The 17,603-nt window shown below is 37.1% G+C and overlaps 1 protein-coding gene and 1 long non-coding RNA gene across 7 annotated transcripts in view; one reads left to right on the top strand and one right to left on the bottom strand.

Moving 5' to 3' along the window:
- Nucleotides 1–17,603, bottom strand: part of RGS22 (regulator of G protein signaling 22) — a 139,170-nt gene that overhangs the window by 57,201 nt on the left and 64,366 nt on the right. For all 6 annotated transcript variants that reach the window (XM_055546529.1, XM_055546526.1, XM_055546527.1 and 3 more), the window contains 3 exons: nt 17,124–17,238; nt 15,496–15,618; nt 14,597–14,698 (listed from right to left, as the gene is read on the bottom strand). In XM_055546529.1, the coding sequence (XP_055402504.1) occupies nt 14,597–14,698; nt 15,496–15,618; nt 17,124–17,238 (340 nt within the window). The remainder of the gene's footprint in view (nt 1–14,596; nt 14,699–15,495; nt 15,619–17,123; nt 17,239–17,603) is intronic.
- LOC129627024 (uncharacterized) lies at nt 4,118–7,259 on the top strand. The gene is made up of 3 exons (XR_008702387.1): nt 4,118–4,431; nt 6,638–6,695; nt 7,031–7,259. It is a non-coding gene; the product is annotated as an uncharacterized LOC129627024 (long non-coding RNA).

The raw sequence follows: 17,603 nt of genomic DNA, 5'->3' as shown, positions 1-17,603 counted from the left end.
GAAAAAAATAGATGGAGGATAGATACCTTGGAGACAGGAGGAAGAATGGAATTGGAGAGTGGAATGGTGAAACAAACTGGGAGAAAAGAAGAGAGAAAGAGAAAGGGAGGAAGGGGAGGGAGGGAAACGTTTTGATAAATGTTTGTCTTCTAAAGGATAGTGAGATGACAAACAGATTTACTCTGAATACACATTAGCTTGTTGGAATTATAGGGGAAAATACAAAAATGTTTCTGTTTGCCTCTTCAAGGAAATCTCAGATGCTTCATTACTTAGAGCTAATATCCTGAACACAACAACTGTATTGCACTACATAGGAGATGGCTCAAATTAAAATATGACATTTCCCGTTGCAATTTATATTTTTTCCAACGCTAAGATATTTTCTGTGCAAGATTTCAGAATTGCCACTTAAGAGTTTTCAAAATCAAGCGTGTTATGAGCATATTCTTGGATGACAGTGGACCCCAATCTCCTTTTAAATATATCACAATGCATTCCAGGCTTGATATTCCAATATTTTATTGATTCTCATGGACCCTGGAACATACTGATGCTTTCTTACTGCATCATAAAGTCTAGATGAACATACTTGAGGAAGGAGAATTTGGGGTTTATTGAGTTTATTCTTGTTTTTTACAGTGTTAAAAAAAAAAAAAAAAATGAAACAACTTCCAAAACTATCTGTGCTATTTGGATTTCTCTTTGTACCAAAGACTAAATGATGACAGGTCTGGGGTTAGATTCCAATTATCATGCTGTAGAAGCACCCAGCAAAGTACTCTCGCTGTGCCAAAGGTGAGCACAGTCTTTGGGAAAGCATCTTTTCCATAAGTAGGGGCCATTTGATGAGCTGCAGCTTGACACTCATCTGTGTTCCAATGAAAATAAGAACGATTTCTGTGTAGCCTTAAAAGGCAAAGTCAAGACTAACACCAAATGTTGTAGCACATGTGTTGATTTGCTATGTTACATTTCAGCTGTTAGTTATGTTAATGGAACAGTTTCACATAATTCGTCTTGATGTATTTATTTTAATGATCATATATATGTATCTTTCCCCGATTGCCTGGTAACACTGATTGCATGATGTTCTGCTGTCACCACCAGGCCAGGGCTGGAAGTAAGGAAAAAGAGAAATGTAAAATTTCAACTGCAGAACCGTGTGACGTAAAATGAGTCCCTCAGTACACTAGGTACAAGATGTGTAAAAACCTATATGCTGTGAGATCTTAACACCTGACTACAGGACAACAAGCAGAGCATACCATCAGGTTAATAAAACCAGGGACATCTAAAAAGTAGATTTTCAAAATAATCTATTAAAGTATTCCAAAAATTAGGAGAAAACATTCAGGCTTCAGCATTCAGTGTCATTAGCAAGTCCTTTTTTTTAGATCCATTACTCCACTGCAGTGGTAAAAGAAGGAAATCTAATCATGTAAGCTACACAAAGATATGTATCTTTCACTGTCTTCTATTAATAGTAATTGTCCAACTGCCCACCAAGAGAGTGGAGGAACTGTAAAGCTGTCTGCTGTTGCTATTTCCTTCGACTTACTGGGAGGTAGCATTAGGGTCCTGCCAGATGGACTAACAGGGTGGTATCAAAGACCTCGCTAGCCCCTGGGAAGAATAGCCCATAAAACCCACGGCACTATTTGATATACTCAAAAGACGAAAACAACTTTAGCTACTGAAATATACAAAGATTTTCCTTTCCCTCAGTTTATACTAAAGAAATTGTGCGGGCTCTGGAGAGTCTAGAGCAAAGACAATACTCTTTCTTTGGTAGGTGCAGGCGACGGGTTCATAGGCATTCTCTAACGGGTAGAGGAAATTATTTGACAGTGAAGGGTCAGGGTCTCCAGGAATAACATTACAGAAACATAAGGCTGAGAGGATCAGAGTGATTCTTTTCCCCGGTCATTCTCTCTTCCTCCACTGTGTGCTGCGGCCAACTCACAAAAGCTAATTCATGAATTTTCAGGTATTTGCTGAATGGGGTTGTTAAATTCAATCACTATCAAAAATTGTATAAACTTACAATTAAATAAATTACATTAAAAACAAAGATAACAAATACTCAAAACCCATTACTTCCTCATGATTTCACTGTCTTAGGACTGTCCACGCTCTTGAGGGTTATTTACCTCTACTCTGTCTGGTGAAAATACTACATACTGGTGGCTGCTGGGCCTCTCCTCCCAACTCTGGGCTCAGTAATGCCTCGTGGGAGCTTGAAATCATCCACAGGAACAGTATTTACACCCGGAGATCAGCAAATGCTACAAATCAGGGCTGCTTCGCTGCCACTCAGAGAGGTGGTTATTAAACATTTATCATCATACCACTGATTACAACGCAGATATTTGTCTTTTCCTGTCAGGATTACTAAAGAAAGAGAAATAAAGTTGGAAAAAAGCAAATGACACCAACTAATTCAAATGCTGGAGGCAAAGCCACATACCAGAATATACTAATTCAGGCCAGAATGTGCCAATTTATAACACAGTTTACTTCAGTAATGTTTAACTGGCGTCCATCTGTAAAAATAAGGCTACAGTAAAGTTCTTTTTCATAGTTAAAAGAAGTCAAACTACAAGAGCAGGACAAGTAAGTTTTTCTTTGAAATTGTTTACATTCTGAATAGTCTTTATTTAGAAAATGGCAAAGTTAAGCTTCAAATGTTAAATTTAACTTCAGTCTGATTAGTAACTCAGAATAGGTAAGAGTTTAGTTGGGAAGAGCTTGTTAATGTGTCCTCATGAGAAAGTACAAGGAGCAGCTACAAAGAAGAACCATTAAAACATAATGAGAAATAAAACTGGTACTAATGGATCTTGATGTAGTGTCTGGACCCCGAAGAGACCAAGATCACTTCACAGATAATCGCAGAACACAACAGAACAGATGTCCACTACATTGTAATAACAACAAAAAACCATATTACTGTACTTAAAGGCAAACAGCAAGTAACGTGGGATCTTCTCAACTGAGCTCGATAATTCCATCCTTGGAATTCATATAAAAAAATGAAATGAAACTGTGCTCCAAGAAGCTAAAGGCAAAGAGTCCCTGGAGGGGTTTATAAAAGGAATGTAAATGCCTTGATATGGGACACTTTCAGAAATCACAAAATATTTACTTCAACAAAAAGAAAAGTCTGTTTTCGTAACTTCACAGCTCTAGCAGCATAGAACATCATTACTCTGAGTTCATATGAGGCAGAAAAAAGAAAATAACGAGCAAGTTCAAGCAATCCAATTTTTTTTCTGTAAAAGGAGGAAAAAATGATGATTTTTAATGACCTCTCATATCCCACAAGAAACTCAAAAACATTACTGAGGAGCTATGCCGAGAGGGAATAAATTACAGATGGAGCTTTCCACAAATGGATTTTTATGTGAAGGACATTGGGGGTTTTCAATTAGGAATCTTAAAGATGAGATCTAGAGATTGCAACATCCTGATACTGAGGCAAACTACTGCAGAGATCAACATGAGATGGAGTTGCACAAAAATGATAATGTGATGACAATCAAACAGAGAATTTCTGGCAAGTACTCTGACTCTAGTAAGTAGAATTCAACGCAGAAGAGAACCTAAGAAAATGCCAATAGGATAAAAGTGTAAAACAAACTTGAATCATTTTGGACAGAAAGAAAAATCAAAAGGAAAAACAACATGTTAAGTAAAGCCAAAAACAAACCACAAGCTCAAGGGACAAAATAGACTAGGCTTAAGACTGATTTGGGCCATTGCTTAAGGTATTTTAAGCAAAACTGATTAAGTATATGATGGAATAAAATCACAAAAAGAATTATTACTAAGGCATTTAGGAAACCTAAGCAACAAATAAGGATTTTATTTTCTACAATTTTTTAATTCATTAAAAAAAATTTTTAACAGACAAAAGCAATATATATATATATATATATATATAAACTAATGGAATTATTTAGCCTTTAATAAAAATAATTCCTTGAAAAGTGAACAGAGAATACTTCAATGAGAAAAGTATGATATATTAACATTTTTGGCCTAAAAATCCTGCCTCACAGAGAAGCTAATCCATACCAACAAAGTATAAAAAACTGATACTAAAACCAGCATATTGAGGAATTACTTTACGGTGAGAAAATCAACCACCAAACAGGTGGGATATTGACATTCATCAGCACAGCACCTTGGAAAGCAAGCTCAAGTGTAGCAGGTTGCTTCGAGTCAGAGTAAGCGAAGTTAACTATGCTTCTATGAATTTCTTTCTTTCCGGAGCTATCAGGCTGACACTGTGCTCACAGGAGCAGCTGGTTGAGTTCAGCACTTCAAGTGCAAGGTCAAGGACTAGTCTGTGACACCTCCCTTTCTGGATGCTGCTGCTGACCAAAGCCTGTTCTTACCGGGGACTCTTCTCCTTTAGATGTACAGGTACATTCATTACAAGTCTTAAGACCTATGAAGCCAATCTGTCTCTAGACAACTGCTCATATCCCTTCTGAATTAGTACACACTGATTTAACAGTGTAAGTTTCAGAAAGCAACCTTGTTCCTGAGTTCAGTGAGGAGGGAAGAGACACAGGGATTTCACTGTTGCTCCAGTGAAGCTTGTAAAAAGCTCCTTATTAACAGCAATCTTAGACTATAAACATAGCATGTCTGGAAAGTCAGGATTTTGATCACTGTTGAAGCTGGGTGATGGTACATGGGGCTCATTAAGTTATTTTATCAACATTTTTTTTTTTAAATTAAAAACACCTGGCTGGTAGTCATTTATAAATAATCAATTATTATCTATAATTAGGTTCATACTAATAATATATTGCTAAGAATATAAGCCTGCCAATGACTTCATTCAGTCCTTCAAAAAATACTATAGCACCTTTTACATGCAGCTTCAATTCTGAATACACAAGGTAAAAAAAGCAAACTGTCTTCTTGGAACTTATAGTCCAGTGGTGGAAAATGTTAACGGTGAAATCTGATATTCAATATTGACAACATTTTAAGATATCAAAGTGAAAAGTTAAACACATAACCACTAGCGGTAAAGAATCTGCCTGCAATGTGGGAGACTCAGGTTTGATCCCTGGAGAAGGGAACGGCAACCCATTCCAGTATTCTTGCCCGGAGAATTCCAGAGGATCCTAGTGAGCTACAGTCCATGGGATCACAAAGAGTCGGACATGGCTTACCGACCAACACTTTCACTTTCACACTTTCAATAGATTTGTTCAATAAATTAACAGAGAGACTTCTTAGTATAGAGTCTGGAGTCAAACCTTGGTTCTAATTCCAAGTTCACTTAACCACCAAATGGAAAGTATTGCCGTAGGAAATTACTCAGCTTCTCTAACAAGTCTATAAAATGGATGAACACTAATATCTATCTCTTAGAAGTGTCCAAGAATTAAATAAAATTACCCATGTAAAGTGATTTCCATGGAACCCAACAGATAGTTAACATTAAATAAATAAAGGTCAGGTACACTGATAATTATGGTTTAGAGAAGTTCAGGTGTTGATTTTTCTGGAAACAAAAGGATTGAAAGAGGATGCTTTTTGGCCCATAATCCTATAATATTCAGACTCTTAGGACTGAACACAGGTAGCTGGCATAAACATCAGGAACAGGTGAAACGAATGAATAACTGTAAGTCAGAAAGCCGGCTGCCACACGTGTTCTTCCTGAGTCCTCTAGCGAGTGCCGCAAGATGGGAAGCAAGACGAGAACCCTGTGGATTCCGTGCTCAGTGACTCATAGTGCTCAAAGAGTCCAAGCCCGGCTGCTACTTGAGACACCATCTCTCTGGTAACAAAAACAAATAATGTAACACCGCCTGAATAACAACAGCCCTGACACTCACAAACAACCTAATTATAAAGACACTGAAATTTACCATGGAGCATTAAAGAGGTGCATGATTTTCCACATTTAATCATCACCCCAACCTTCCCCCTCACCCATGCCCATTCATCTTTCAAGAAACACGGCTTGATTCTTCATACTGCCGCTGTATGAAGAAATAATGATCTCTGTTAGTGCACCTGAAAATACACCATCAGGCGAGAGAAGGAGCACTTAGCTCATAGCACTTTAATGAAAATGTCAGGACCACCCTGAAGTCTTTAAGTCCTGCAAATGCCAGGCAAAGAGAGGAGCTAAACAATTAAGGTAATGGATGACAGCAAGCAAAGGAAAAACTAAGCTGATTATCAAAAAAAAAAATCTTCAACACTGCCTCTCTTATGCCATAAAATTTTTTTCAAAGGCATCTGTGGTAACACCCAAGGTTTCTGTTACCTAAAATTAGCTCAGGCTTCATTGGAAAACATTGTCAGGATAATGAAAATTTTATAGAGCAAAAGCTACAGTCTCTTCTTTCTCAATCTTTCTAGGACTCTCTGGAAAAACAGGCAAAAAAGAGCACATTCTTGAACTTCCACAGCATTTGGGTGATAGCACCTGTATGGGCTTTGTTTCCAAAGTGCTCCCAGCATGGATCAGAGCCTTGTGTATAGAACTGTTTGATAAATGCTTGTGGAAATATCTAGAATGTTTTTAGGCTAGAGCAAATGTGCCTGTAATTGCTGGTCTAAGTGCTATGCGGTTTACATTTATTTCTTGTTTCTACAGTAATTACGGAGCAGGAACAAAGGGGTCAAATACATGGACATTCCTATAGAATCCTGAGGTAGGGCACAACTTGGAATGAACTTCATTTGGATCCACACTGTGCCTAAGATCACCTAATGGAAAAGTTAAATGATTGGGGGCCAGAGAGGATGAGAAGGATAGCAGTAAATAATTGTTAAATGAGTATATTAATGAATGCTGCATTATTATTATATTGTAACTTATGGCTTCCTAAAAATATCAACAGGCAGTATGGGTCTGATGACATTAACTTAGTTTTTTGGTTTCCTTTCTCTAAACGTAAGAGCCAACCCTTATAGACCCTGGGCACGTAGGGGTAGTTACTCAGATGGACTTATTTGCCCTGGGACCAATCAGCTGATTGCTTTGTAGGGACACAGAGGCACAAGAGTCAAGCATCACTTACTACAAGCATTCGGCCAGAATATTCCCAAGCTGTCAAATTACTGGGTGGTGATGCCAGGAATAGAACTTGCAAATGTCAAGATTTCATGTAGCTATGATTAAAGATGATGGAAAGATATGAGATTTTGTCTAAAGTTATTGATATAAATAAAACTGGACAGTATAAGTTTTTTGTTTGAAGAGTTGTCACCCAAAAAACAGATTTATTTTGTATTGCTTCACAGGGTAGGAATATAACCAAAGGATAAGTTTTTGACTCAAAAATGAAAAAAAAAAAAAAAAGTAAATAGCTCCTTCCCTTCTTCAAGTATCTGAAAAGAAGTTGATTATTTTTTTCAAAATGATAACCAATATTTATCTGCTGGTAAAGAAAGAACTTATGTAATTTTCACTTAAGATGCCATTCCCTGGAGAAGGAAATAGCTACCCACTCCAGTATCTTGCCTGGAGAATTCCATGGACAGAGCCTGGCAGGCTACATTCCAGGGTGAGTCGCAAAGAGTCGGACACAGCTGAGTGACTTTCACCTCCCCTAAGATGCCACTATCTCGTTTTATTTTAAATCTGGCTGACGTACCTCCATTTGTAATTATCTCTCTCCCCCACTACAGAGTAAGCTCTTTAAGCTGAGAACTTTGTCCTAATCATATCTGTATTCACAGAACATTACTTGGCACATAGCAGGCTCTCTGCTAATTAATTAAGTAACAATATTATAAAATATAGTTTAAAAGGTTGTAGTTCTATGAAGAATGTTTTAAGTGATATTTTCAATCTCAGAAAAAATTATAATATTTAGTTGAATGAATAGCTATTGGTTTAGGAATTGCTGTTCTTCCATCTTATTTGCTTCAGTTTCTTCAAATTCCTATCTTCCTTCCCCATTAACCAGGTAATTGATAGAACTTTAAGTTCAGTTCAGTTCAGTCGCTCAGTTGTGTCCGACTCTTTGCAACCCCATGAACTGCAGCACGCCAGGCCTCCCTGTCCGTCACCAACTCCCGGAGTTTACCCAAACTCATGTCCATTGAGTCGGTGATGCCATCCAACCATATCATCCTCTGTCGTCCCCTTCTCCTGCCTTCAATCTTTCCCAACATCAGGGTCTCTTCAAATGAGTCAGCTTTCCGCATCAGGTGGCCAAAATATTGTAGTTTCAGCATCAACATCAGTCCTTCCAATGAACACCCAGGGCTGATCTCCTTTAGGATGGAGTGGTTGGATCTCCTTGCAGTCCAAGGGACTCTCAAGAGTCCTCTCCAACACCACAGTTCAAAAGCATCTATTCTTCGGTGCTCAGCTTTCTTTATAGTCCAACTCTCACATCCATACATGACCACTGGAAAAACCATAGCCTTGACTAGACGGACCTTTGTTGGCAAAGTAATGTCTCTGCTTTTCAATATGCTATCTAGGTTGGTCATAACTTTCGTTCCAAGGAGTAAGCGTCTTTTAATTTCCTGGCTGCAATCACCATCTGCAGTGATTTTGGAGCCCCCCAAAATAAAGTCAGCCACTGTTTCTACTGTTTCCCCATTTGTTTCCCATGAAGTGATGGGACCAGATGCCATGATCTTTGTTTTCTGAATGTTGAGCTTTAAGCCAACTTTTTCACTCTCCTCTTTCACTTTCATCAGGAGGCTCTTTAGTTGTTGTTCACTTTCTGCCATAAGGGTGGTGTCATCTGCACATCTGAGGTTAACATTAAGTAGTGACTCTAATAATACCTACTTACTTCAGAGTGCTCTGCATTAAACTACAAAATATTTTCACCTACATTATCTAATGCAGACCTTACCAAGTCCTCTGAGATAGACATGAGGTTTTATACATAGAGCAGGGAATGCAAAGTATAGCAATGAAGTAGGTTTTGCACCTCAAGTTTGAGCTTAATTTTGTTCCCAGCTATGAATACTAGCAAGGGTAATATTTCAGAGATCTAGATTCTTCTTTATCTATAAAAATAGGTTACAAATGCTTCACATCCTGGGCATTCCCTGATGGCTCAGATGGTAAAGAATCTGCCTGCAATGCAGGAGACCCGGCTTCATTCCTGGGTTAGGAAGATCCCTGGGAGAAGCGAATGGCTACCCACTCCAGTATTCTTGCCTGGAAAATTTCATGGACAGAGGAGCCTGGCTGGCTACAGTCTGCGGGGTCTCAAAGAGTTGGACACGACTGAGCAACTAACATTTTCACTTCACATTTTTACTATGGGTATTAAATTAGAAAATACATGACCACCTCTTGTAGAGACTCAAAACACATACCTTTTTTTGGTATGTTGCCAGGTTAGATTACTTGAAAATTTTTTCTCTATAAACTGCCTAGAAATATTGGTAAAGTATAACTCATATCCTAGTAAATGCATAGCTGGGGTAGTAAGGAAAATTACCATGGGTAAACATTAAGGAGTGTACTGAAAACCAGGGTGCTAAGCATGAGCTGATGATGAGACTACAGGGTGAGTTAAGGATGTGGGTGGTAAGAGCCACAGGGAACAGGAGGCAGAGCCGTGGGCCCCCACAAGTGAAAACGTGACACTGACACCCACAGACACACTGTGGTCCTGGGGGCACACCCAGTGAAGTGGGGACGGGAATGCACCTATATACACCTACCAAGCCTAAGAAACGAAAAAGAAGCTTGCTTGGCTTGGCTTATACTGTGTATATACATATTAAAAAAATGTATCTCCTGAGGATTCACTATCATGAGTTTATCATCATTTGGGTTTGGTTTTCAAGATTACCCTTGTCAAATGAAGAAACTCCAAGATGACAAATTGGCATTAAAAATGTGCCTAGCAGAAGTGCCACAGACAAAAATCTCACTATAAGAGCTCATCACTCAAAATTACAAAACACACAAAGAAAGAATCCACCATGTCAGCAGAAATAATAAATAGAAGAATCAGTTCTCCCATGAATTACAAATTGTGGAATTACTGGATACCGTAGCAGCCAGACTCTAGGGTGGCTCCCACAAACACAGTGTCGCCCAGTGTCATTCCCTCTCATAACTCTCTCCCCCGCAGTGTGGGCATAACATATGGCTTGCTTCTAACCAACAGAATAAAGCAAGAGTGATGAGATTTATGTGCTTACGAGTACATGATTACATTACATGCTGGTATGTTACTTAATACCAGTTTTACTAAGAAACTATCATCCTTGCTGTTTTTTGAGAAATGAGCTGCCACACTGTGATCTGCCATGTGGAGAGCACCACATGTCAGAGAGCTGAAGTGGCTGCTAGCTAACAGCCAGCAAAAACTGAGTTCTTATTCTGGTGACCTGCAAGGAACTGAATGGTACCAACCATGTGAATACCGAAGCAGACCTTTCTTCAGTTGAGCCCCAGATGAGCAACCGGTGCTGGTCAATATCCTGATTTACAGCCTTGTGGAGGACCCAGCAAAGCTGTGTCCAGATTCCCTACATGTATTAACTGCAAGGTAATAAATGTGTGCTATTTAAGCTACAATGTTATATTAATACTCTTACGCAGGAATAGATAACACAGCTACAGACTATGAAACATGTTTAAAATGCCTAGAGATATAAAAGGAGAAATAAACACATGAAGAAAAAGAAGATAAAAAGATAAAACAACAGGAAGGTTTAAAAACACAAGTAGAATGTCTAATAAAAAAAAAAAAAAAAAAGCAGTTCCTTAAATGATTTAACTCAATGGATGGGTTAAACAGCAAACTGAAATCTGCTGAAGAAATAATACATGAACCAGACAACAGATCAAAGAAAATTGATCTAGTTCGGTTTTTAACATATAACACAGATGTTACAAGATGAAAAGACTTGAGAGACTAAGAGAGATATAAGATAGGCTGAAAAACACCAAAATTGACCAAAGAATCCAGAGAACACATTGATCGGAGAATCCAGAAAAACTAATTAGAAAGACTGAGAGAAATAATGGCTGAGAATTTTCCAGAATTGATGAAAGATATGATTCCTCAGATTCTAGAAACAACTTAGACCCAAGAAAGATAATCGTAGTAAATATATTGAGGTAACATATAGAACCCCAAGGTCAAAGGGAAGATTATAAAAGCAATGATTAAAAAATCCTCCCTGAGAGGAGCAACAGCAAGCTCTTCAATAATAGCAATAGAAAAAGCGTAACACAGGATAATATCTGCAAAGTGCTAAGAGAAAACCTCCCACCTAGAATTCTATATTCAACTAAATCATCAACGAGAGAACAGACATTTTCAGACAAACAAAACCTGAGAGAGATTTTACCACTAGGAAATCCTAACGAAAAACCTACTAAAAGCTATTGTTCAGAAATCAAACCCAAACGAAGGAATGTGATGCAAAAAACAAGAGTAAGCAAGATATCTGTGCGTGAATAAATCTACACAGCATTGGCTGTAATCAAAAATATACTCAAGACTACTTGGTGGGTATAAGACAAATTAATATATAATATTCTGATCACTTTGCTATATACTTGAAATATCATAAATAAACTATACTCCAATAAAAAATGTGTTACCCTGATGTTCAGTTCAAGACAAAAATCTCACATTGCTGCAAGAATATCTTTATATTAAACAGTACTGTGTGGTAAAAGTGCTGTGGATTTACCTAGCAATCCTCTTATTCCTCACATCCATTTCATTCTTATCTACTCTCTCTACTCATTAGTTCCTACAATTTCCAAATAACTTTTCTCCTATGCTTTTATTTTTACTGTTTTTTCTCTCTTCATCCTTCCCATTGATTTTTAATTTTGAACATGTTTGTGTGTGTGTGTATGTGTAAACATTTATAATATTTCTGCACCATACAAGTTTACTAAATTTTTTTAAATCTCAATGTATATGCTATGGAAAGTGGTAATTTTTAAACGTGTAGTTTTTGTTAGGACACAGTTTCTTTTAAAGAGTTCTACAAAGATGGAAGAAGTTACAAAAGACAGTGGAACTGAGATCCACTCTATTCTATCGTAGTGCTCTGTCACTGAAGCACGTTGTTGTTTAGTCACTTACAGGTCATGTCTGACTCATTTGCGACCCCATGGATTGTAGCCTGCCAGGCTGCTCTGTCCACGGGATTTCCCAGGCAAGAATACTGGAATGGGTTGCCATTTCCTTCTCCAGGGTATGTTCCGGACCCAGGGATTGAACCCGAGTCTCCTGCGTTGCAGGTGGATTCTTTACTGCAGAGCCCCAGGGGAAGCCCTACTGAAGCAAGTATGCGACATTAAAGAAAGCTGTAGGACTACTGGTGGCTCCAAACCTTGGCAGTGACAGATGGTCCCCTGGCAAGCTGTTGCTGGGATCAAAGACTGTATCTCTGAATCCTGGTGGTGATTCCCACCCCTCGTGCCAAGACCATTTCATTCGGTTTCTAACTGAACTATGCTGTCTTGAAGCTGTGCTGCAAAGAAACCTTCAGGATGTGCCCAAGACTGTAGTTCAAACTCTTGGACCATAGTTCGTCATGCTAAGTCACTGTCACTGACCTCCCATCTAGTTTGCCTGCAGATATTTCTCCAATACTTCTTGACGTAATAAAATTTCAAGGTAAGTAATTTGCTGATCAGCAAACAGAAAAGCATGTAAGTCTTTTATAATCAACTCTTGGTCTCTTACTATACCGTTTTTCAGATGTACAAAAACCAAATTCACAGCAACTTTAATACAGTGCCAACTATTCTGCCATTGGCATGATCAATCCAAAGATCTGTATTGTAAATGTACCCCTGAAGGAAGTTATACAGCATTTCTATTTTTGAATCTAAAGAAACAAAAGGTGTTTCATATTGTGAAACAAATCTATATAGGGTTATGGTATTAGAAGCAATTCTTACATCTGGAGACACAGAAATCTCGGATAATTAAAACCTAAGCCAATTTAGACAGCTGCTCCACTAACAGAAAAATAAAATAGCCACAGATGCAAAAAGCAAGCAAGTCAAAAAGATCACATGATTTGCTCCTTTTATTTCTCCCAATTAAACTAAAACCAATGTCTCCAACACTCCCCTCCGCCCACTCTGTTTTGATTCCTCAAAAGAGAAGCTAGAGAAGGATAAAAAGTTTATGGGCCTTGATAATCCCCAAACAGAGTAATCCATCTCAGAATAACCAAAATTTGAGTGTATCTTGTTTCACAACCATTTATAGCTGGTTGGATGCCATCACAAAGAATTAACATCTACCAAACTCAAATAGAACTCCCACTTCTACAAGTACATGGAATACTGTGATTACAACAGCAACAGAAAACCTCCTTACTTGAGCAGCTGAAGACTTTTGCAAGAGCAAGTTTTGTAGTAGTGAAAACGTAATAAAAATAACAGGTGGCACTTTAACTGTCAGGGCAATAGGTTAGGGGAAGAAGGATAAGTAGAGAGTTACAGGTGAAGGATTAACAAGCAGAAGAGCCAACTGTGTGGTCTCAGAAAATGGTGCTGGCATATTAGAGATATAACTTCATGATGTCACGGGGCCAGATCTGGGCCGTGTAGGAACTGAAGCCCTTATTCTTGTGGTAAAAAAGCACAAAGCTCTGTCAGCTGATTTATAAAACATAGTTATTAATGCCAAAGTCAGGGTGGTGGCGGTAACAACAAATACCTAGCAGTACTCTCTGATGTTCTGAACAGGACTATGATAAGAGAATGAACAATATGATGAAGCTAATCTCCTCAGCAGTGTTCAGAGACAGTTCCTCTATAATGAGGTTATTTCAGAATTACAAGAATCACTTAAGTGGAAAAGGGACATAGAAGAGATTAGCAGTTTTCTAGGCTTGATGACCTCTCTCCATAAAGGATCAGGAGAGCCTAAGAATAAAAACTGACAAGACAAGTTAGCTTAGGTCATAATTTTATTCCCTTTCCTTTTCGCCTCAAAAAGTGGCTGTTGTTTCTCTCTCTCTGCAGAGAATCCTGCTCTTCATCCTCTGTTTTGCTTTCAAGAGGTCTAATGATGCTCTTTTCTCCAGCTCTGAGTATCTGTCTTGTATGGTGTGTAGCACAGAGACCCAGGTGATGACCCAGGGCCGTGATGACACAAGGAGTCAGTCGTCATCCTTTCCCCCTCATTAGACACGCCAACAGCCTAAGTGTCTCCAACAGCTGATTGCTGCAGGAAGCTCACAGAGTAGCCTTGGTTAACGCCCACGCTGCTCCCAATCACTTCAGTAATTCATTACAAGTCCCCCTCAGAGTTCTCTTTTAAGTCACTCACAACCAAAGCAAAAAGACATACTTTAGAAAAAAAAAAGATAACATGTTCTTTACTGGAAGAACAATTAATCGGCAGCAAAGAGAAAATAAGGCAAACCAAATAAAATATTGATAGATAAAACTGAGAGTCTACAAATCAGACTATAAAACAATACTCTGCTGATATTTAAATAAAGTAATTCAATGGAAACAATTTAACCACTGCCTTTTCGCCCTCACTCCTAGATTTCTCTTATTTGAGGCTGGACGAAACTTTTCATTTCTGTGTTCTGAGAATGTCACATTGAACCAACATTATTTACTACTTACTTGAGCTTGCTTGCATACTTTAAAAGGGTGAAGGGTTTCTTGGTAGAAAAGCTGATGATAAGCTTGTAGGTCAAACCAAAAGTACACACAGTTCTTCCACAACTGCAGATGGAAAAGGTACATAAATTATTACCACCATTATTAAAACTCTACAAAGCCCTAATTTCAAATACAAGTAATTGTTTAGCTCTTTGCTGTTGCTATAAATCAGGTTCAGTTTAAGATGGTTTTATCTTCTATCACAAACAGGCAACACACAAAATATGAGTACTGTCACTGAATTATATTTTTGCATATACGTTTCTCACATAATTGGTCATTTAAAAAGTTAAGTGTTCTAGTAAATAAAGAGTAATCACATATCTACGACATGAAACTAAAATCTGAAAGCATCTTGATATACATGGCAAATGTATATCATATCAGAAGTAAAAGCTACTCTAATAACTGAGCTAATGAAATACTTATCTGAACAAAATAAAGGCTGTTGTGATGACTAAGAAACAAACAAAACAAAAAGCCTTGAAATAAGTTTGTCACTATTCATTGCAATTGTAATTGCTAGAGTTATTAAAAATAAAAATTAAGGGACTGATAGAAATTAGCTCTAAAGTTAATATATATTACATTGAAATAAAGTTACATGAAAGAAATCAATTGTTAATAATGCAGGTCAATCCTTATCTATCTGTACTTTTCTTTGTAATTTTAGTAGGATAGTAAACCAAAGAGAATTATAGCTAAGATATTTACATTTTTACTAGATAATTTAGCATGAAATTTTTTACAAGAAGAAATGGGAATTTTAAAATGAAATATAATTACTTGAGCATTAAACTATTTCAATCTCTCATTTTAAATAAAAGTAGAAAATCAGATTTAAAATAACTATCTTCTACCTTGTTCCCTGAGTTCTCGCAGAATTTAGTAAAGAAGAATCCAGCTCTATTTTCTACATACAAAGATTGCAACAAATTCTCCATGTCAAATCCTCCCAAGGCACCATCACCCATGGTTTTAATCTAGATAACAAAACAGAAGTGAAATTATTCACCCAGAAACATTGTAATTTTTTTATGACATTGTACAACAACAGAGTTTCACAAATTCTGCCAGGCTGTCATTTCCCCATGGGACTATTTTATTTTATTTTTGTACCATATATGTAATTAATGCAGTATGTTGCATCTGACTGTCACACAAAATTTGTTTACGGAGCCAACTCTAGCTGCAGAGTTCATTCTATTATAAACCAATCTGATTTCAAACTTAATGTTAAACTGACTTCCCAACCTCAACTATTTTCATATTTCAGGCACAGTGATACCATTTTAGGAGTCTTCCAAATCTCCGTTGGTGGCCTCTTTCCTACATGTTTACTGTTATTTTAGCCTTGAGTTGCTGCTAAGAGAGTTATAAAAAGAAATATCTTCAAGGCCTCTCAGTGCTACTCATTAACTGTCCTTATGAGGTCCCTCTCTGGACAGTCTCACCCCATAAGGTCATGGCCTTCAAGTGGAAAGGCAGTATAAATTCTCATAAAACTTTGCTATTTATGGGCTTCTCTGCCAACAATGCTGGCAAGCCTAACACCGTTTTTGAAACATAGAAAACTGGCTATTTCTCCAAGCACAAGAGTAGCTCTAAAATAAGAAAGGGTATCCAGTATCCACATGAGCTCTTTGCTATTTGTTGTGCGAAACGCGCACTTCCCTGTAATAAGACAACTGTGGCCTGGGTGATTTAGGGTTTAGGTCGGGTTCTTGCTCTTGCTTTATAATCTCCCTTTATTCCCCTACATTACAAATTCTGAGGTAAAAATTTAATGTTTTTATGATGTTTAACCATTGGCATTCCAAAACTAAAAAGTCATTATTTGGGTAAGAAAAATACTAAATAGAAGAAAAGGAGACTTGTTTGCTTAGAATAAAATAAATAGTACAAAATTATATCTAAGTGTTCAGACAATATTAGGACTACCAAGGTTTCTACCTAAAGTGTAACTGTTAGAGAATGTAAAATTTTCATTTAGAACTGGTGTGTTAAATCCACATTATCAAGGCAACTATAGTCTGGAAATACTGAGCTTTATAAAAATTCTAAGTTTCTAAAACATAACAGGAAATATCCTAGAGGGTCTTATTTTGTGTCTGAGGTGTGATCATACCAAAACGAGAACATGGCTGTTTTTGAAAACAGTAATCAATGGAGTATATAGGAACATGGTGCTACAAAAGGAAATAGGAAGTTTTTGTATAAGAATGTGATGTTTGGAAGAAATCAATGCAATACTGTAAAGTAATTATCCTTCAATTAAAAATAAATAAAATTATTAATTAATAATAAATTATTTATTAATAAATAAATTTTTTAAAAGAAACTTTTTATAAAAATCCTTTTGGAAGTAAAAAATAAATTTTTGTTCAATAAAGAAAAAATTATTGTGGTAAATAAATAAAAATTTTCTAAAGTCAGGGGACATTGATTAGGTAAAATGAAAAGTCAGATTAGTCCTCCAATTACTTACCAAAGGTTCTTCTGTATAGGTATATCTTCTATCCAGCTGGGGCTTCAGACATTCAGAAATGTCAGTAAAAGATGTTAAACGAATAACTTTGCTGCTTTCTGACATGTGCCTTGACCTATTATAGGGATAAGAACTAATTAATCAATCAACAAATATTTTAAGCACCTTTGGTATACATGTATTAAATCTTAGGAGTGCTTCTAAGCATTGTGAGAACTAGTTAAAAAAAAAATATATATATATAAGCATCAAGTCCAGCCCTCAAGAGGAAGTTGAGAAAATGAGGTATAGTCATACAGAAAGATGACTCTCAATAAGATAAATGCTGGTTGAATGGATTTGTGAATGTATCACAGATGCCAAATGTCTGGGATGGATAATAAAACTATGGGCATGTAATAATGAGAAGTCCCTTGGAGCTATGTTAGTAATTAAAGAAATGAGATTTTTTTACCTGAATAATTGGTGGAAGATACATTC

The sequence above is a fragment of the Bubalus kerabau genome, chromosome 14, assembly GCF_029407905.1.
Source record: "Bubalus kerabau isolate K-KA32 ecotype Philippines breed swamp buffalo chromosome 14, PCC_UOA_SB_1v2, whole genome shotgun sequence".
In the NCBI taxonomy this organism is placed as follows: domain Eukaryota; kingdom Metazoa; phylum Chordata; class Mammalia; order Artiodactyla; family Bovidae; genus Bubalus; species Bubalus kerabau.
This window is presented reverse-complemented; position numbering and strand designations above follow the sequence as displayed.